Source organism: Cygnus olor, chromosome 3, assembly GCF_009769625.2.
Source record: "Cygnus olor isolate bCygOlo1 chromosome 3, bCygOlo1.pri.v2, whole genome shotgun sequence".
NCBI lineage: Eukaryota > Metazoa > Chordata > Aves > Anseriformes > Anatidae > Cygnus > Cygnus olor.
The window spans coordinates 23,578,082-23,600,924 of NC_049171.1; the positions used below are offsets into that span (position 1 = coordinate 23,578,082).

A 22,843-nucleotide genomic window follows, 5' to 3' on the forward strand; every position below is an offset into this window, starting at 1 on the left:
AACCTGAAAACCACCTGCCAAGAATGGGTATTTTCTCCTTTAAGAAATTAAAAAAAGAATACTTTTCTGGTTGTAACTAATCATTATCTACATAAACTTTCATATTAAAGAATAGAGTGTAGAACTATCTTAACAAAGCTGCAAAAATTACTTTTTTTTTTTTTGGTCTTCAATCATCTACAGTGTCTACAGCCACTACTCTCCTGTCTTTATGCAGAGCTGCACTTTTTCTTGATTGGATGTTTGCTCTAAACATAATATCCATAGGACAATCCTTTTAGCCAGAAGTTTGTCATTCTCTTCACAGTATTTAAGTATAAAGGATTCTATTAAGTTTAAACTTAGATAAGGTTAGATAGTAAGATAGCTTTGCTTTGTGGTGTTTTGTTTGTTTGTTTGTTTGTTTTTCTTTTTGGAGTGTATTGTGTTTTATAAATTGGAGACTGAAAACTGTCAGAATACTGCCAGTGAATACTGAACTGTATTTCTTGATTATGATATGATGGATGTGATAGCCTGTGAAAATTCAGATTCAATAAGAAATGGGCTACCTTTGAAGATTCAATACAACAATAAGTACACAGCAAAAAAATAAAGTAAAATAAATAAAAAAATTAGAATTTTTGGAGGAAATTTTTCCATTACATGTTTGTTTTAAAGATAACAATATGGAATTGCTACACAGTTTCTTATTCTTCCTAAAATACTTCAGAGGAAAAAATCCTAAAAAATGAATTAAAAAATAAATTAATTTTGGGGAAGCAATGAAGAAGCTAATTTAAATATTAAACATAAAAGTAAGAAAATGATGTTTATGTCATGATAAACTTTAAAATTCGTTATAAAATCTATTAGTAATAGTTACAATATATACAATAGTAATATACAGTATACACAATAGTAACAATAAAAACTTTTGATTATTTTCAGTGATCGTTGTATTGGTTTGTTGAGTTCATTGCACATCTGTTTCTAAGTAGTGATCTTTTCAAAATGTAAAAAAAAAAATCTTAAAAAATTGTTCTTTACTAAGTAATAAGAACAAACCAGATAGAAGATTAGGCTTTTAAGTACAATCATCTAATCCAATATTGTCCTTTCTAGGGAAATGGTCTTTCATTAACTGAAGAGCAAAACTTGTATTGCTCTTTATTTTGTTTCTGTCAAAGTACATTTATTGGTAGCAAAATATGTAAAAGATGAAAACGCCAATTTATTTTAAATGTGAGGAATATATTGGTAAGCAAGAAAATTCCATCCTGAAATTTTGCCATGAACACATTTTTAACTTTACTATGCCATTTTTCAGAGTTGACCAACAACAAAATAAACAATGACTGCTGTCCTTCTTTCTCACACAGAATTAGCAATGTAATCCCATTTTGATAATCACTATAATTTCAACAGCACGTGCCATTAATTACCTTAATGTGCTGCAACTAATCAATACTGAGTCTGTAAACTCATTTGTTCTTTGGTCCTACATGGCAAAAATCATTGTCTTAAAATAGCTCTTTTTTCATCTCCAGGGTAAAGAACTGTTTTGATCAATCCTGTAGCAAAGCTTTGAGGATATATTAATCTTACTCATTCCAAAAAAAAAACATGCTTTTAAAAATATTTAAAATATTTTTTTTTTCCGATATCTGAAATATTTTGAAATAATACTTAAAAAAGGCTGAAATTGTTTCAGCTCTCTCACTTTGTAAGAATATGACAATTCACACATGAGTATCCATCTTACATTTTAACAAGAGCAAACACAGGAAATGAGCTATCCCAGTTAATCCTCATCATGTTAGGGGCTGCTGGAGTTGTCTGCTCTCCAAAGCCTGCTCTGTCCATGGGCTGCTGCATGGGGGCCAAAGAGACACAAAGGTGCTAGGTTGCAAGGCTGCAGTTATGGCCTTGACTTCTCAATATCTGTAAACTGGTATCCTGAAGAGAGAAAAACCTTTTAAAAAACTAATTATCCTTTGCACATGGAATGATCGAAGGATCGACAGTAACTGCCTGGTATCAGAGGCTAGGTTTGAAAAGATAAACTACAGGATTCTCCTACTTGCCTAGAAAAACTTTTTTTAAGAGCTGTGGCTGCTGCTGGTCTGTCCTCACGGTCAGACAACTAAATAGATGAATATTAAACCAGATGTAATAAAATATGCTTCCTCTGTGCAGATTCCTAAAGTAAAACTCTCTCCTTGCTCATCTGAGAGATCGGCTTCAGATGACAAAAGGAATTAGATTTGGTCATTGTTTGTGACAGCTCAAGTACTAATGAGGAACAACCGTGAAACAGGTTCCATCGGAGCTGCCCGTGCGTTTACTTTCTCCCAGTTTACTCTTCCAGAAATTTGCTAAGTGTACTACTTAAGGCCCCAGTAGGTCAGCTCACACTGGATGAACTGGAACCACATTTTAGCTCAATCTTTCCCACTCTTTTCCCATTTCTTTGAACAAATTAATCATAATTCAAGTGCATCAGGCTCCCTGCTCGGTGTGTTTCCTTCAGGTGTCCTGACAGAAAATAAAAAAAAAAATAAAAAAAAAATGGCAAGAATGTGTTCTTTCCCTGGGGAGTGACACGTAATGCTTTCTACCAAGATACCTGTACCCCAAAGCCATGCTTTGCTACCTGACTGTTCACAAACGATGGCAAGAAACAAAGCAACTACGAGTTGGGGCAAGTCCAGGAGGGCAGGAGTGAGATAGTACTCAAAAAGACTGAGATACCGTACTGCATCCCACAAGGAATAATCAGTACACTGCTGACGTTTTCTGCCGAAATTCTATCAGTTGTGCCATTGTGAAGTGCCTTCTGCAGCTGTTCGCAGGCTGTGCTTGGGTGGAAGACCTAGGGGAAGTGCACACATCTAGGTGTTTGCAGGGCATGCTCTTACAGCATTTGCCATGCTGGTATTCGTATTCCATCTATCCTGCATAAATCAAAATGGAGAAGTAAGCTTTCTGCTTTATAAACAGAGAATATTAAACAGATCTACAATACAAAAAAGGGGAGAAGGGTTAGTATTTAATTTCTTTGCTTTTCCAGAGATTTGCTAATTGGAATCAAAGGGTAATATCCATTGCTAAAGAGGAATTTGTAAGTTGAACTACTAATTACTTTTTCCATCTACACAATTACCGGCAATAAAAATGGTTAAATACTAAGGGCTTACACCAGAAAGAGCAGAAAAATATGAGTCCAACTATTTGTATTTTAATCTAATATTTTGTTCCATGTATGTGATGCTAATAATAATAAACTTAGATTTATGTAGAAAAGTCAGACATGATACAGAGCTTCATGAATCAAAACACAAAAAAGACAAAGACATTATATTTGAAGTCAACAGCAAACTACCTTATAATATTTTTTTCCATAGCCTGTCTTACTTCCACTTTCTGTAATTAAATGTGGTGTCTGACAGCATGTGTTCTGAGAGTGTAAGTAGAGATCACACAGCTCCCAGAAATAACTTATAAATAATGAAATAATCACCCATTCAGATACAAACACCAAAGAGATGGATCAACTTTTTCTGCTACACGTTGCACAAAAAGTTCCTTTTGAATGCCACACCATCAATGTGCAATATTTAAAGCAGAAAATTATCATGCCTCTTTTGTTCCAGTGAGCATACAAATACACTCATTTTGCATTAAACAGTGCACTGCAGAAACACAGAGACCAAATCATATCCTCTAGACATTAGCCTTCAAGACACTCATTCTCTCTGTACTTGCAGAATACCACACAATGAGGCAAACATTGCCGGGGTTTCACTCCATTGAGTTCAGTGTTATTACACGAAGAATTAACTTATTCAAATATGTCTTAGTCATTACACAAGCACTTTTAATGAGTTGTGGGTGAACACTGACTGGCTTACCCTCTGGCTTTTTGTTAGTCAAATGGACTCTCTGCTTTCCTATATATATATATATATATATATTGCTTTTTATTGTTTCAAGACTGGCCTCATTAATGGAAAAAGAGCTCTCAGATTGCCAGTTGTTCAGGGAAAGTGATGCTCAAATAAATAAATAAATAAATAAATAAATAAACAGCCTCACAATCTTATATATAACATCTTGATTTTATCCTCCCACTATATATGGGGAAAAAGGTGCAGAGGGACTAAATAGGTGTCATTCCAGAGTGCACTAAACACATAATGAAGGGAAGGTGATGCTGTGATCTCTCTTGAGAAGCTGGGAATTGCAGCAGTTCTTAACCCCTGCTGTGCTACATCTCAGGCCTGGAAAAAGACGGTCACTAGAGCATAGTGTGACAAGGAGGGGGAAGAATTAGATCTGTGATATTAACTGAGGGGAAGGAAAAGATAATGAAGTGTAAACCTCAATCTATAAAATGCCAACATGCTTTCACTGCCCCCTGTACTGAATTGACAAAGTCTGTATGGCACTGTTCTGCCTGGATTGCTAACTTGTCTTCTGAATCTCTGAATTCTAAACATCCTGAAATATTATTATTTTTTTATATATACCCATATTTTTCATGAATTACAACACCATATTCTACCTTTTACACCCTCAGTATTATCAGCAGAGTTCTAAATTCAATAACAACTGAAAACATAATGACCATTTTATGACCACAGCTTCCAAACATTTCTCCCTCTGATTTGCACATTCCAGAAGATATATGCAGTCACTAAAGATAATGGTATAAACAACTTACAGACAGAATTTTTGTGGTTACTGTCTTTGCTGGGCAACATCTTGACTCCTCTTGATTTCAGTTCAATTGCTTTTTTCACTGAGAAAACAAGCAAAGATAAAGGAGACAATTTATTATTAAACCTTGTAGGAAGGACATTTAACAGCCACATCAGATATTACAATAATACAAAGCAGCATATGAAAACTACAAACAGATTGAAATAATTGCAGTTACCCAAGTGCACTTTTATGAAAATATAATGATTCATTATATTTTTCAAGATTTTTTAACAGACATGGTCTTGCTTTAAAATATCTTGCATTCAAGTTTACTTAGGGTCAAGGAAAAGAAAAATCTGTCCTAAAGACACGTATAGATTTCTGATGTTTGTCGCTGCATATGACAAAATCTTAAACATTTTTAAAATTTAATTCTTATTTGAAATGTACAGTAAATTATATGCACATATCAGAGGACCACAAGCTTTATATATGATATTCACAGAATTGCTTTTATTTGATTTGTTCTTCAGGAGTAGTCACATTTTTAGTTCGTTTCCTGAGATTAAGGTTATATGATCACAGTGTGTTACAGTTTGGCTCACCTAAACACTTTTAAATATACAGGACAATTCCAACTGAATGAGAAAGAGAGTAAGAGCTCACAAAGGGTCAAAATTTTATCAGAGAGAACAGAGGCTTAATATCTGTTTTCTCTGTTTAGCCAGCTGATAAACTCCCTAATTATCTCTAACAAACTGTTAGGAGGGATCAGGAGTAAAGGAGAAGGAGACATGAGAAGAAAGCAGCGCGGTTACACATTAAGGAAATGTGGGGTAGAATCTGAATTATAATGCTAGGAGAAAAGGGTAAAAATATAGGACATATTCAGAGGATATTCATTAGTTCTGAGGCAATTGAAAATAAAATCAGATACATAGAAAAGAAATATGCAACAAGCCTGGACAATTCAAAGCTATTATGCAAAAAAACAATAGCAATAGCAAAATAGGTAGTGACTAACTTACAGTGTGTATCAGAATGCTAAATACAACATCATGATGCATGTCAATAACAACAACAACAACAAGTAGTCCTTTCCTGATTCATATTAGATACCTCTTTCTAGAGCTTGCAGTGGTTAATAATTTTAAAGTTCAAACATTTATCCTAGATGCAAACATTAAAAAATCAACTCAAACATTGTAAAAATGGTTATAATTTGTATCTTGTTCTATATTTTACTGATATAAAAATAAATATAAAATTTACCCCAATAGATTATCAGTTATATCTTTTTCATCTACATATTTGACAAATTTTATGTTTGCTACACTCTGTACTGATCTGTATACAACTATTTCTGAAAAGTGAAATGGCAGGAAAAGAAGAATGATTTCATTGTATTTGTTTCGATACTGGAATTTTGCAGCTTTTGCAACCTCCGAGTGAAGCAGGCTTTTCTTAAACCCTGAAGTTGGGCAAGAAATGCAGAAAGTACTTTGTATGCTATGTACATCGCAAAATGTTACAAAGTGCAGACATTTATGTCTGAACAAGTAGGACATTTGGAAAACAAGTGTTCAAATGATGAAAGATGATTGAAACACAATTGTAGTAATGTGGGATGAAATGGATTTGATAGAAGCATGCTGTTTTATTTCCTTTTAAGACAGGAACACATTATACAGAGACATTAATGCAGCCAATATAGCTAATATTCCCAAGAATTTCTGGAAGTGTAAACCTTTTGTGTATGGTTTTCTTTCTCGAATTTACTGGGATTACTTTCTGGAATTCACACACTAAAATTACCCTCAAGAGCAGCTTTATGTTCTGTTCTCTTAAGCTGCGTAACCAGTCTGTTAAAATTAGTCCATATTTACCAGGAAATGATCAGCACACTCTTGCAACAGAATAGTTGAGATAATGCCTGAGGCTGTGGTCCCTCCTCCAGTATGAATTTCACATTTTATTAATGTCTGTCTCGTGTAAAGCATGAGAGCCATTCTTGAAGGATTCAAAACCTAAATTGTTACGTTCATAGTACAACTCATAGTTGTACTAGTTGTACATAGTGGCAATGTTCACTCCAGTTCCTATGGAAGTTCACTCTTGAAGGTATTTGTTAGACATACTTGGAGCATGCTTCTTGGGAATGGGGAAATATGATACCCATTATCTTTAGGTTGAAATACATCGGACAGCTGGCTAAATTGAAACAAAAGGGGTTCTAACTTGATATATTAAAACTTTTTCACTATTAGGATAATCAAGCATTAGAACCAGTTCTGAAGTTTCCATCCTCAGAGATTTTTCACATCAAGAAAAAGGCATTCTGTATCTCTCTGAAAGAACATCACTTAGGGGATTCACAATACTTAAGATCAGAGATCTGAAATGTATGTTTTATGGAGAGAAATAGCTACCTCAGAGGGGCAATTCATCCCTTTCTAAGACAGGCACACTGAATCATCCTCTGAAGATGCCTTTTCATCCCCATGAAATATAACAGAAACATATACCACTTGTTCAAGTGTGATCCCTACATTTTAGGCAGTAACATTAGGTGAGATGAGCTTTTACGTCTGGAGGATTTTAACAGCCAAATGTAGGTATCTGTGAGATCCACCATAGGGATTTACCAGGTTACATAAACTTGAGACATAAATACCAAACTTCTTGTATGTCTAAGTCTTTGCATGCAGTCTCTGAATAGTATTTTTAAAAAATAGAATTAAACAAGTATAACCTGTAAAATACAAACTGATCAGTCTGTGAAGAGAAACCACTGAACATTGTGGTTTGAACAAACAAGTTCAATGCCTTCTCTAACGTTAAAGAAATACTCTAAATTGCACTTTTTATAACCATTTAAATCCTATTCTAATACTTTTTATATTTCTTTTCTACTTCCTGATTTCTCTTTCACGAAAGAGGTTTTGCTGATCTTGAATATGATTTGCCATTTAACAGCACAAAAAGAGGAATGGGTTTAAGTTAATAATGTCAAATATGAAAGTCTTTTTTAACTTTTAAATGATAACTTTTTAAGACTTTGCATATCTTTCTGCTGTCTTCACTTAAACATTTAGTTAAGCTAACTGAATTAACTCACCTCACATTTTTTTCTGTGAATCATAACTTCAAGACTCTTTAGAAGATGGTATACTTATTCAGAGAGGATAGCAGATCTTAGCACTGGAAGCCCAAGACAATCTCATCAGTCTACTGGAAATCACCAGTGATATTCCTTAACATTATGCTATAGTTAAATTAAACTCAGCCATGAAGAGAATAAATGCCTGACTTTCTTTGAATGGATTGTGAAAGTTAAAATAAAATCTTGAAGTTGTACACATCCTTTTAACTTATTCTAATTTGTATGAAGCTCTTTGTTTCTAATGTATTTGAACCAATGTGAAAAAAATGTATTTTACCCCAAGCAGAATTACCTTTCTGAACACATTATTACAATTTAGTAGAAACATATTTTAAGACAGGATGAACCAATGAACAAAATTTTAACTGTTGGCTACAATCAGGACGACAATAATTGAGGTATTAAAATAAATCTAGTTAGGAGACGTTAGAAGGACAGTCCCTATATCTTTTGAGAATAACTTTTTTGAGAGAACCTCCAGTCAGAGAAATTTCTGTGCATGTTTGTATGTATATTGTATAGACATATACTGCACTCATATTTGTGGATTGTGAAAAGTACTTTCACAAAATTAATATGAAATTATTTAACAATCTTACTTGATTTTGTTAAAATAATACAAATCTACATCTTTATCTAACTAAAAGTGGTTTGATACATTTGAGACCTGCTGCAATTCTACCATTGAAATGGTTGTCCTAAAATACTAATTCTCCCATTTATTTCCCTTGCACATGTCATTTGAAGTATGAAATATAACTGGCAAATTGTCTATGTTCACATAAGTGAGGAGATAAAAATAAATAGAACATTAAATATTTAAAACATTTGTATATGTTTGGCTAAGGAAGACCTAATATTGTTAAGAAAGTTCATATAAACAATAAGTTTTGTGAAAAGACATTTTTTTCACACAAAAAAAAACAACTCATAAGTTTCAGTAAGTTTTTTTTTTTTTTTTTTTTTTTTTTTTTAATATGGACTGCAGTCTGCAGAACTCCAAAAAGACCTTTCATGACCTATTGACTATGTAATAAAAAGACAAGGGTCATCAAGTGAATTTAACAAGTAAGTTTTCAAACTAATAAAAGGAGGTGTTCTTTTTTTTTCTTTTTTTTTTTTTTTTTTTCTTTTCATACAAGTAGTAGACAGGAGAAACTGCCAAGAGACACTGCCAAATGTGGATGCAAGAAGTTTGAAAAGTTTCAAGGAAGGACTGGAAAAGTTCTTGAAGACTGCTCTATGGAGAGTTACTGTACAGGCAATCTACATCAGTTTCAGGAGATTCCTGCCACAACAAAAATATATGGAGGCAATAGATGTATTATCAGGGAAATAACACCAGTGTTTGCCTTGTTCTTAATTTTCTGCAGGCCTCTGCTTCAGGTCATGGCTGAAGATTAGATGAGATTAGATAGACCCTTCTATGAATGTTCATGGCTGTTCTTACAACTACTCTTATCTTTGTTTTACCTTCATTTAGCAGGTAAACCTCATATCTTTGGTACAAAGCAATGACTCTTCACATGGCTTTAGCAGTCTATGATCTGCAGTATGATACCATCAGACATTGGTTAATTATAGTAAATACACCCGTGTTGTACATGGACGATAACCTTTTTTCAGCTCATCCTGTTCTTGGTAGACCAGATAGCTGTGTGCAGCATTGATAAGTAGTGTCTCTCAGGTCAGAAGCTTCAGCACTTCCTACAGAACATGAGTATTACTTACAGGCTGAACTCGTCCTCAGTCTTGAAATTGAAGAACTGCTGAGTCTGAATTTTCATGGTGCATTTACCCTCTAAGACAGACTATGTGCCCTGATATTATGGTAGTACTAACCTCTCAGCACTCTTTTGCAAACTATCAGCCTGGATAGTGAGAAAATGCCCAATTCCACGCAGAGTATCAATCTTCCGATCTTTAGATCTTGCTTGAAATATGACTTCCATGACAGTGTCATTTTATATTAAAATCAAATTCACTTAAATATCAAATTTCTTTTTTTTTTTTTTTTTAGATTCCTGAATTAGAACAGAATAAGTGTAAGATATATATATATACATATATCCACAGTAGAAAGAAACTCAGTCACTTAAGTAGAGATATAATACTGTTCTTTGTATGCCAATGACTGTTGATGAACTGCCACTGATATATGAAGTGGAGTTTAAGCAGCTGGGCATGGTACTGAAGCTGTAATTGCACAAGGTTTTGTACATGGCCAATACGAGACAAAACACAGATATTTGGCAAATATTTTTTTATTTATAATTTATGCCTAGGAATCCCCTCTACTCTGCTTTCTCTATTTCTTTTCCCCCAAGTCAACAAGCTAAATCTCAAGAAAAAGTAAGCAATCAAATTTGTAAGGAAAAATATTCTACTCTTACAAGAACGCTTCTGTTTACTGAAGTCAGGCTTATGCAACATAACACCCAGAAATGACAGAAAAAAAAAATTGAAATCTAAACCTCTTGAAATTATGTATCTACAGAGATAAGTGAACACAATTTGTATATGGTACAAATAATGTATTACTGAGATTTCAAGTATATGAGGGGGTCTGATTAAGTTTGAACACATTTAGCAATTAAATACTTTAGGGAAAATAAGATAAAAGTAGGATTTCCTACAGATAAAGAGCTAGCCACCAAAAGCTAGACACTTTAATTGGATAATATTGGAAAAGATAATTTCACATACTTGATAAGTCAGTATGACTTATTGCTGGGGTCCTAAAGAGCAGGGATAGGTGAACATACCTGAACTATTTTAATGTGTTTTTTTTTCCTTTCTTTTTATGCACAGAGATGGGTATTCCTGAGAAACTATAATAATTATAATTAAAAACAACTAAATTATAATGGACTGAAAGAAGATAGAAAATAGCTAGAAAAAAAAATCACTCTGATTTAATAGGGAAGTGCAAAAAGATCCTGGAGCAGCAAGAGTAAGAGTGTGAAAGGATATATTCTTCACTGTTATTATTTCTATTTTCAGGATGATTTTGCTGTGTTTAAAAAGAAATTAAAGAAAAGGCAAAGCTAATACCTATGTGAAATGGGAATATAAGACAAAATTTGCAAAGCCTTTTTAATTCTTTAGATATAGTTGCTAAATGGAAGCTTATGACCATTCCACAATGCAATCTTCCTCTAAGAAGTTAAACCAAATGTAGGGCAATATACTGATGAGCATCACCTCAAATATTGGATTTCAGTAGCAATGCCTTGCTTACAGGAGTATGTTTTTTTCAGTCATTATAATGAAGGGCATAGAAAGTTGACATTCTAATCTTGAGCAGATCTGTAGGACAATAGTGGTTAGAAGAACAGCTTCTGTTGGAGATAATCATGGGCTATGTATGTCACCAGTAAGACTCTTAGTTTCTTGATTTCATTGAAGAAATAATTTTCTTTCTCTGATAGTAATTAAATGGTAATTAACTAGTAATTATGTAGATAATATGGAGGTAGGAGACAGCTATCTTCCAGACCCAACTTCTTTCTCTGTGAAGCTTTTTTTTTTATTATTTTTTAAAAGTCTTTTTTTTTTTTTTTTTTTTAAATTAGGTTCTTCCTCTGACTCACAAGGTTTTGAAATGTATTTGTCATATGTAGTCAAAGATAAATTTCATATTGCCTGTATTACAATATAAAGAGCCTATATTTGCTGGACATATATTTTCAGGTTGGCAACAAATTTCAAGGGAAATGTGTCTTTTCATTATTGAGTATTGCTTGACTAATCACAAATGAGCCAAAAGCTCTACACAGGCAAGATAGCAGGTAGTCTTTGGCACCAAGAAATTACAGTCTTATTCTCTGGTTGTGTAATTTTGCTAAGAGAGACAGGATAGAAACTGGTAAGAAGAAAAATATGGAAAAATGAACTGGAAGTGAAGATGGTATAAAGCACAATTAAGTGTCCATTTGTAGAACATAACTAAGAAATAATTTAATCTAGAGGTGGTTTTGAGGAGTTATGATACACATTAAAGATATAAAAGAACTGCAAAGAGGATAGATACATTCTCTAGTTACACTAGGGCTGGAACAAGAACTTACAGTCTTTATCTGAAGCAAGGGAGACTTTGGTTACATAAGAAAAAAGCTTTTTAACAGTAAGAGAGTTGAAACCCTGGAATAAATTTCCCAGAGAAGCTGTTGAGTCTTAGCCATTAATTTTTAAAGAACATGTTAAATTAAGGTCTGAAATCAACAGTTAGATATACTTGGTTCCTCTTTGATTTAGCTTATTTGTAACCCACAACCAGAAGCCAAAGCAAAAAAAACATCACCACAACCACCACCACCAACAATCAGAGGCCAAGACGTTGGAGGGTGTTACTAGGATTTCTGCTGTATGAAATTGATTGATTACAGCTATATTTAACTTCATGTGTGAAAACAGGTAGTGTGCAGTACATAAGTCATACCAAAGACAGATAAGATACTAGAAGCACACAGTTTAGTTAATATAACATTATACTTGATTTAACTTACCCTCATAATTTACCCTCGTTTAGATCTGATACAGTTAAAGCTCAAGGATATCTTTGTAGGGTACTTTAGGGTACAAGTCTGGAACAAGAAATCTAACATTTGCTGCACGTTCTTAGCACATTCTTTGTAACAGTCCTTGTGCACATCTTTGATGACACACCATTTTTTCCCAATTACCCAAATACTTGATTTTATTGCCAGTTTTTCTTCCTGGATGAAATGACCTGCAACTCCTAAAAAGTTGGCTCTCACTCAAACCTAAATTATTCTGACATCATCTGCTGGTACTTCCTCAAGCTGCTTCTGCTGCTGCTCTGCTGAGTTCAGCTCTTGGCTGCCTTTCACTGCAGATTTTTCCCAAGTACAGATCTTTGAAGGTGAAGTGGAACAGCATGTTTCCCAGTACCTGGTGATTACAGCCAGGGCCTTTCCTGACCAATGTTGAGCCCACTGACACTGTATGGAATGTATTTGAATAGCTCTCTGTGATCAGGAAAGGGAGTAGTTCATTTTAAGCAAAAAATCTCAGATGCATAAACAGAAATTGAGACTGTCCAAGGAAATACTTAAGTGCTTTGCCTTTTTTTCCAAGCATGCCAGCCTTCTTCTTGCTACAGTAGAGGAAAGATTTAATATTTTCAGTATTTTGTACGTTGAGAGTGAATGGAAAAGAGATATCTATTTTACAGATTTACACTTAGCTTTACATATTTTGCCAAGTTCAGTGAGTAATACTAATACAATAACATTCATAGGATTATTCTTGAGGGAATTAGCAAATTTATCTCAGTGCAGTGTGGAGCTCATGAAGTTTCTTTTCTTTTGTTTCATTACTCTGATTTTCATGAACTTGAATACACCTTGTTTTGAAACAAAGTTTTTTCTTAGTTCACATTTTGACAGCAGAGTCCAATCAAGTGATCTGCTCGCCTTGTCCTCCATTCTTTTCTGGATTCTCCTCCAAAGATGCAATTACAGGAGTGCTACCATTTTTTGGCCCTGGAGGAAATTATCTACAATTCACACCTTTGCCAGTTTCAGTATTCTCTCTGGTGTCTGCTTGTAGATCAAGCATTTCTTTATCACTCAAATTTGTATGTGATGAATAAATTTAGCATTGACTATATCTAGGGTTGTTTTTTGTTATTGTTGTTGGTTTTTTTTCTGCTTCACTATAGCCTGTCATACCATGAATTCTTTTTGAAGGCTTAACAGTTATGAGAATAAGAAAAAAGCAGATATTCACAGTCTTTCCATTCACTTTACGTTTGTTTGGCTCTTAGCTTTCTTTTTTGAAGTCTATGGTGTGGTCTTTTTTTGTTGTTGTTGCTGTTGTTTATTTGTTTGTTTTATGTATTTTTGCCAAGATTTTCTCCTTACTATAGCATCGCACAACCCTTCAAGCTAGGGGAAAATCATGTTGAGGTTTGTTATGAGAAGCTATAACAACATTCTGGATTCTGCAAAGCAAGACTTGGTTGATTTGTCTATGGCAAAGCAAGCTTTGAAATTTTCTTTTCTCACAGCACGTGTTCTTCCCTATCCTTTTATCAGTTGAAGGCTCAGCTTTAGAAATGCTAAAACTTCTTCCCTTCTCAGGTAAGAATTTCTTCTTGACAAATCTCACTTCAGTCAATACATGAACAGAGAGCATTTCATTGCTGGGCTGGCCAAAGGATGAGATGTCCCTGATCTTCTTTGTGTGATTTTAGATTTAAGACTGATACCACCACTCAGATAACATATAACTAAAATTAAACTGCACACTTTTCACTGCACCAGATTCAATTTTTTTATTAATATATATATATATTTTTGAGTCAATACATTTCTTATAATTATCATATTGTATTTTAGGAACACTGAATTTGGTGTTCTAATGTATCCATTACACTTCCATCTACTCTCTCTAAGAACATAGAATACTCTTCAGCAATCACCTTGAACATTTTCTTGCATAAGTACTTGTATCCATAAATTAAGTTTATGAAGAGAATTCTATAAGAAATTATTTGATAAAGAAGACCCTAGACTCAATAACCTGGGAGGATCCTTGCAAGCTTTGCTTCTCAGCTATCCACTTGGCTTTCTCATGGGCATTACATTTTTTCATAGGATCTCTAGTTTAAACTGACTCACTGGAATAACCCAAACCTGTTTCTGTACTCCCTGTTTGAAGAGTATTCTGTCTAATATGCTATCCCACTGTTTCTCTCACTAACAGCTTTCGAAATCATCCCTACTAATCAGTATTATAACTCCAGAGGGCTTCACAGCAGGCATAAATGTTTCTGTTCTACAGCTACCTGTAAAAGCTGTAGGTTCGTGATCAGTTGGCTTCCTACTTCCATCAATCCAGCAAAGTACTGTCTGTCATTATCAGACCTTCCACCTGCTCTCTTTGCTGGAAATCTCTGCATGCAGTACTAGTGAACAAATGATATAGACCCAAGATAAATTGGTGTCGTAGTAGATTTTTACACAAATCTTTCTCATTCTATGTGTATAAGCTCACACAGGATCTGCAAATTTAAAAAGTACAGCCATTTGTTTTCCATTAACCTTCTGTATGTCACATAGCTGGCCACTTGCTTTGACAGACTGCCTTAGCTTTGCTGTGCTATCAGTATAAGACATATCACAATAAAACAAGTTCAGCAGGCATCAAGTTTTCAGTGTATGCGGGTGTCCTACACAGTTCTAGAAAATAGTAACAATACTGTTTGCACAATGAATATATATTATCACTGAACAAACTGAATAGCATGCATAGATAGTCTCTAAAAAAGAGATCACAGAATGGGATCTACTCAGTTCCTTGCTTGAATGCCACTCCACAGTCTTTCAACAATAGTGTCAAAAGTTCATTTATGGTTCTTCTCAAGTAACTCATCAAGTATCACTCATGATTATCAAAATGTTCATTAGAAAATCCTATTCTTAAAGTCACTGTTTCACCATATTTTCATGTTTTGTAGAGAAATTATATCTGTAGTCTGAAAGCCTCTCTAAACTACAACTCGTATAATGATCATTTCAGTGTTATCCACCACCCAGCTGAACTGGACTTTTCTCTCGCCTTGTAGATAATAAAGAGGCTGGAAGTGTGGTGATAATGACACCCTACTATTTTATGTCTCTAATCTCTTCTGATGCAGAAACTGATTGTGTATGTGTTTTCAGTCTGTAGTAAATAGAAAATAATGAGCCTAACTGATTTTGTGCTGGCATGTAGGTTATGCATGCTATCGTGAAACCTGTACTTTAATTTGCTTATCTATATCGATCATACATTTGCTCTTATTTTACATTCTTAGGTCTACATTCTACTGTTCTCTCTGTATTGCTGCTAGCTGATCTTAGAGATTAGTGAGACCTAGTTTCTTTAACATTTTCCAAATGCATATTTTTACACTGGAAAATATGAAGTTCATTTAGGATGCATCAGTTCCATTATGGCAGAACAGCATGGAAAACAACTGCCTTAGGAGTTGTGTAGCTTTGGGACAGTGATGTCTTTGATCCAGGACTTTGGAAGTCTCCACACTGAGCACAACATGATTCTTGACAAAGAGCAGCTACCATATCTAGGGGAATGTTGCGTGTTTTGGAAGATAAAGTATTTGAACATGTAATTTAAATTTCATATTTTATTTTGCAACCAATTTGGGGAAAAAAAAACAGTGACGAACATACAAATGTACCAAAATGATACACATCTTTTTCCACCATAAATGCATTATTTTTAATAGATCAAGTGAGGACAACACCATACCAAACAAGAACAGAAGAATGAACAGCTGTTACCAGATCAGCATCTGCTTAGTGCTGATATTATGAAGCAACTAAGACTAGCAACTAAGTTGCCTAATTAGCAACACAGAAACTAGTCAGTCAAGAAAGAAGAATTACCTGTAGGAACCTACTTGAAACTAACTGCAAGCTTCCATCTGTAATGAGATTTTTGTTTCTCCTGAAAATGCCCTAAAATCATCGATTCATAATAATACGCTTCTATACAGTAGCTTACTAGTAAGATATTTTAATACAAAATGTTAAGAAAAATCTATCCGACCTTCTTCTTCATCAAATGTCTCACCCTGTTGGCCCTGAGAATTAAAGCTATGCTTTGTACTGAGAATCTTGAGGCCAGAACTTTATCCTGCGATCCAGTTCTGTGTTCTGTACTCTTGATAACCGTAGTGTTTTCAGGTACATGCATTTTCTTTTCGTCACTCTAAGTCAACTTCTGGGCTTTGCTTTAAATTTTGAGAAACAGACTTTTTTTTTTTTTTTTTTTTTTTTTTTTTTTTTTTTTTTTTAATATCAAACCAGATAATAGAGACAATTTCTCTTATGAACGTATAATGCCTTTATGAAATGGTATAAAGTAATAACAAAGAATCTAAAGATAAAGATTATTTCTAATTTCAAACACTGGAAAAAAAAAAGCTTTAAGGCTGTAAAAATAGAAGGAAGAGACAGTTTTAACTTAAGAATTTGCTGAACTTAATAAATACACAAAATGACTGATTAAAAATTTTAAAGAGACATTACAGGAACAGTTATTTTAAGCACTTAGTTCTTAGAGGTTATACATGCCACATTAGTAAGGAAACAGTCTGAATGTTTTCTTCTTCCCTTTCCTTATCACATGATATTTAATACTATTAGGCTAATAATGGATATCTTATAACTTTAGTACAGGGATAAAAGCACGTGTAGAAAAATCATGGGTATTTTCAGCAAGGCTAAATATATATTTGATATGTGGGAGGATAAGATGTCAAATATTGATTTCATTATTACAGTTTTCATTGGATTAAAATTCTCCTTTTCAATCAAACAACATAAATTTAGAAATGAGCAAATACAGGCCAGTGATTAATGGTGTTGGGTATTTTCTATAATCAGATTCCAAACTAAGATACATTAAGGGACTAAGTTTCGAGGCGGACTGAAAATCTGTCTTCAAACAGGATGTTTTAAGTTAATTTCCAAAAAGGGAGTTATTGATAATCAATAAGCACAAATGAAGCTTAGGCCAAAAGAATCTTGTTTTTAATAGAAGAAAGATTTATTCCTTCCTACTTCATAAATGACCACTTGCTGAAAATTTATCTCATTGTAGCTTTATACAGATTTTACCACAGCTGAATAAGTGTCCTTGAAATGTAAATCAATTATACTAAACCAAAGTTCTGTGAAAACAGTTTAATACACTCTTATTCAAATCCAAACAAATCAAACTAAAGGACTTTCAAAATAAATGACTTTCCAATACCACAGTGATAAGATTTGAGGAAAACTGTTATTACTGTATCCAAGTGGGGAAAAAAACCCACATTGTAGAAGAATTAAAAACAAGGGAAGAAAAGATTAAAGGTAATGAACAAGCATAGTCTACTTAGAGCAGTCATGACAGATACTGATATAGATAAGTAAAATTATTTATGCACTCAAGGCATATGTGGTATAGTTTAACGTGACTTAACTAATTAATTTCCTAGGTGCTTATAACTTGTTTTTAGGAGAAAAATAAGTAAATAAATAAAGGCAGTAGGAAGAAAATAGAAACTTTAAAAAAAAAACCTAAACACTGAAATGTAGTTTTAGTTGTAGATCCAGTATTAAACAGATATCAAAGGATATCTGAAATCACTTAAGTGTTCACTGGAAGTTTCAAATACCACCACCTTTTACTTCAATATGAAATAAATGCAGACACTTGTGAAAATTGCTTCCAATGGGAGATTTAAAGAGCTCAACCTCCTTAGTTTATCTGAGAGATTGAGAAGTGACTTAGTACTTCAAAGAGGGGAAATATAAGGCTTACAAAAGGCTTTCTACTTTATTGGAGAAAAACATAACATCACAACTGGACAGAGAAAGATCAAACCAGACTAGTACAATTGAGAAGTTAGGCCTACATTTTTTACACTGGTAGAGTTAACCAAAGAAAAGAATGGTCAAGAGAGATGGTGGATTGGTGGGTATTTGTTGATGTTCTCATATCAAGATTGGATTCCTTTCCTGATGATAAAATTTAACAAAACACAAGTTATTGCCTCACTACTACTTAATGGGAAATGATATTCTGTATCACTTAAAAATTAGGAAATACCAGGTTTATCCTACTTTTTGATTTTATTAATTGTTTTTACTAATTTTCTCTTCTAATTTTCTCTTCTAATTTTACTGAAAGTGACGATTTTCATTGAAACATCAGATTAAAAGTACCATGCATGCATCAGTTGAGGGAGTACCACAAAGTTTTCTAATGTACGTCAAACACCATTTTTTAAGGTTTTAAAGAGTGTGGAGGAAGGATAGATACAGACTCATACACACACTCACTGAATTACAAAAGCTCGCTGCATATAACTACTTCACCTAGCAGTTTATTTTACATTATTTCACTCATGGTTTTCCATTAGTACAGATTTATTTCAGCAGCCTCTATTATATTCATTGTTTGAAGTCAGGATTATCTGTTTGTTAAATCCTGAATTATTCAAAGTAGTCAAACACAGAAGACAGATGACTTCTGGTACATAATGATCAAACTACCTAATACCTCCTTGGACCTCTCTGATAACTTGCCAAAAATAGCATACTTAATTTGAAACACTCTACAACAGAGATTTTTGCTGTAAAGTGGAACACACTCATTAATCAGCTTTTACTTTGGAAACTTTCTTATTTTATTCTCTTTCTACGAATTTTGAAATAAGTAGGTGACTTAAACAGAGTAGTTTTAATTAATGTTAAAAAAAAAAGTATATATATTTTTTTTCTCTTCAAATGAAAGCTAAAAATATTTTTAAAACCCTTCTGTTGTCTTGGAAATATGTGAAATCTAAAGTGTAGCATACAGACTGTAAATGTGCAAAAGAAGGGGTTTCATTACCACACCTGTTAATTCATTCTATCTGTGTTGGTAAGCTTTGTTGCCAGGACATGCTAGGTTTCCATCTCATAGTGAGCCTTTACTTTACTTGATCTCTGGGGAATTTATGCATTTGTGAAGCACGAGCATAAGCTAAATCATGTATTCTGCAACTCCCACTGAAAATATGGAAAGAATCTTTGTATATCAGCATGAATGAGGGAGAGGGATGAACATCAAATGACTGAGTGTATGTAAGAACAAGGCAGAACAAGAACTGAGTCCAATTATATCTGCTGGGAGTGTTAAATCCATGAGACAAAGATACTGATATGAAGCTGACATGGTAAAGCATGTTGTTGCATTGTTCTGGTGCATTTGTTCTGAAAATTTGTTCTGGTGGTTGTCAGCTTTCACAGGGCATTTGGGGTCTCCTTTTGGCTAAATACTAGGATCAACAAATAAAATAAAATCAACAGGTTTACTAGGAAATTGAGGCATAACTTTTTTATTGATCAACATCAAAAGATTGAAATTCAAAACAAAGTACCACAAGGAAAAACAAAACAAAACAAGGAAAAAAAAAAAAAAACACCTTCCCCATATACATGTTAATTTTAAAAGCTACTCTGACCTGATGGAAGATAAGACCATAAGTATGGTTCAAGGCAAAGTTTGAAGACCCACTAGTTTGGTACACCTTTTATACTATGTAGTTTTATTTATACATTCAGCTTGCCAAGCATTTTCGACTATATTTAGTTAATGCATTCAAATATGTATATTGAATACATTGTACCAGCAGCAAGGGCAGGTGCGTAAGTGAGTGTGTGGGTCCTGAAGACCCAGCTAGACAAGCCAGTGAGCAGCTGATACTGGGAGCCCACAGGGGATGTGTGTCTCAGAGGGTGAGTCACCCACAAGAGGTGGCCACTGGAGGGACCAGAAGGTCACAGCCAAGTGCTGGTAAGACCATGGGGCCTGGGCTTGTCTGAGACATGCTTGTGCGTGTTTGTGTGTGCGTGCTCACAGGTAGGTCTGAGTACCAGCACCTGGAGTGAGGCTGCAGCCTCGTGGGTTTCATATGCCCAGGTGTCAGCAACTGAGGGGACTGGAATCCAGGGGTAGGTACTGGGCAGGCTGGATGTCTAAGCCCAGCTATTGCAGGGGTGTACACTGTACATGCATTTATTTCCTACTAACACATCTCCATACCAGAGAGGAGAAACAGAATGAGGCTGTATCTTGGGGAATGGAGCTGCAGCAGCCTGACCTCTGCAGAGCTGCTGGAGTCAGCAGCCCCCCTATTCAACAGTATTCACTTAAACTTTCAGGGGTTCTTCTGCGGATTTTGTTCGTTTTTTTTTGTTTGTTTGTTTGTTTTTGGTAACTCATGCAATCTTATGACTAGACATAAAAGTCACAGAATCACAGAATGGTTGAGGTCAGAAAGGACCTCTGGAGGTCACCTGGTCCAACCCCCTGCTCAGGCAGGACCACCCAGAGCAGGCTATCCAGGACCATGTCCAGATGCCTTCTGAAAATGAAATAACGATGGGGCTAGCTGCATCTTATTGTTTTCCAATATTATTTGGGATGTATTACTTTAAGGTAGATCTGATGAACTCCAATGAATAAAGCAATTTTAGCTCTGTAGGAGTGGAATGACTTGTTTCAAACTAGAGCTGAATTTAGAGTCTCAAAAGAGTAACTAACTATAGTTACTATTTCATTTTCAATTATTTTGAGGATTGATACTTTTTGGAAGCAAGAAGAAATAAGAGTCCCAAGATTAAATCTCTCACTTGTAAAGACAGCCCAAAATAGAACAAAAAAATGGCAATTTAATCTACTTCAATCAGTCTTTCAGCCACCTAAAAGTAAGTTAAACCAGCACAGTTCTGGCTTTCACCAGTTGGTAACTTAAGTCCATTAAGTTTATAATTTGTTATTACATGCTTTTTATAACATAAAAGTGATTAAATTCAGCATTACAAACCATTTTTCAAAATATAAAAATTTCTAAAGAAGCTTTAAAATACTGATAGTACTTCAGAATACTGAATAAAACTGATATAACAGTTCTGTGGCAGTTCAGTCAAGTTTACTATTACACCTAAGTAAAATACCTATCGTACAGATATACACGTGGAAAAAAAAAATCTCCCTAGGTATTTACAAACAGCTTTAATTTTCTAGTGAGTATTTAGACAGAAATAAGATATACTGAAAAATAACAACAAAAAAAAAAAGTAATTTTCAGAGTTGGTTACTCTATCCTAAACTTTCCTTTGTTATTCTGCTGATTCTTAGGTTTTCAGAAGGATGAATCACATTGTTTTTGTGATCTCCATTTAAAAGGTTTAAGACAGAGCATAACACAAGCAGTACATTTAAATTCATAGTCACCAATAGTGGCATTACGTATACATCCTCAATACTTTTTAAAAGTAAGTTATAAGTGCTAAGGATCACAGAATACATACCTGTGTTTAGTTGAGAAAACAATGAAATTTCCAAGATTTTTTTTCCCTAAAATTGTGACAATCTTTTTAAAGAAAAAAGAACTATGTATGTTACATGTTTTTATCTGTATTACATGCATATGTTATATACCAGAAACACATGGTTGTTGCAGTGCAGTTGTCATTTTCTAACATGTGATACAGGTCCTACCTTACTGGAAAGAAAGGAAGTTCTATACTCATGCTATATTCATGATGGTGTATAGGGGCAAAATGTTTAAAACAGCTTATGGAAGCACAGAATTTAAAAGTACAGATAAATTAAGAATCTGATTTTATTTCTGACTTACAGAGCTCTTCAGTTTTCAATCTAACTACAGCGTTTCTGATCTTGAATGATGATTTATGAAGTACAGAAATCAATAAAGATTCCATTCAAAAAATTGCATTTTAATGAATATCTAGGTGAACATAAGCAGCAACTGACAACAACATTGACATCTTCTTGTCTTCCTTTAAAGTTTTGTATTTAATTTTATGCAGAAGCCTGAAATATGATTTGTGCTTTGCTAGGACGGAGCTAAATTTCCAAATGATGAATGTAGCTTCTGGATAAGAGTTTCACTTTGAGTAATGAAGGAAGACAACATTTAGATAGGGGCATGCCTTTGTGTGGAACTGACTTTCTGCAAGTTGCATTCCACGCATGTTTTTAAAGCAAAGACCAGACTGAATGCAAAGCAATTTATTATAGAAAAAGTGAGCAAGCAAACACATACTTAAAGCAAACAGCAACGTGAAGCACAGATACTTTTTTTTCAAAAATAAATCCCTAGAAGTACCTGATGACACAATGGTAACAGCTACTCAATTTAAGAGCTGTAGTAATATGAGTCACCTCTTTATCTGTCCCTGATATATAAACACAAATTTCTACCACTGCCATTTTAGCCATGCTTAAAAGTAAAGGACTTTCTCCTGATGCACTTTTATACATCTCCTACCTTGGAACTGAGCATTAAATCCCTTTCTTCGGTGGTTGCTGTCAGATGTAAAATGGAGCCGTAACCAGTTCTTACTGCTGATAACAGGAGAAGGTAGGTTCATACCAGTCAGCCTGGAAAAAAGAATA

General features: G+C 34.2%; 1 protein-coding gene across 4 annotated transcripts in view; it reads right to left on the bottom strand.

Moving 5' to 3' along the window:
• The window catches only part of CSMD1 (CUB and Sushi multiple domains 1), a 1,148,093-nt gene that overhangs the window by 408,608 nt on the left and 716,642 nt on the right, over positions 1-22,843 (bottom strand). For all 4 annotated transcript variants that reach the window (XM_040551456.1, XM_040551454.1, XM_040551453.1 and 1 more), the window contains 2 exons: positions 22,716-22,828; positions 4,706-4,783 (listed from right to left, as the gene is read on the bottom strand). In XM_040551456.1, the coding sequence (XP_040407390.1) occupies positions 4,706-4,783; positions 22,716-22,828 (191 nt within the window). The remainder of the gene's footprint in view (positions 1-4,705; positions 4,784-22,715; positions 22,829-22,843) is intronic.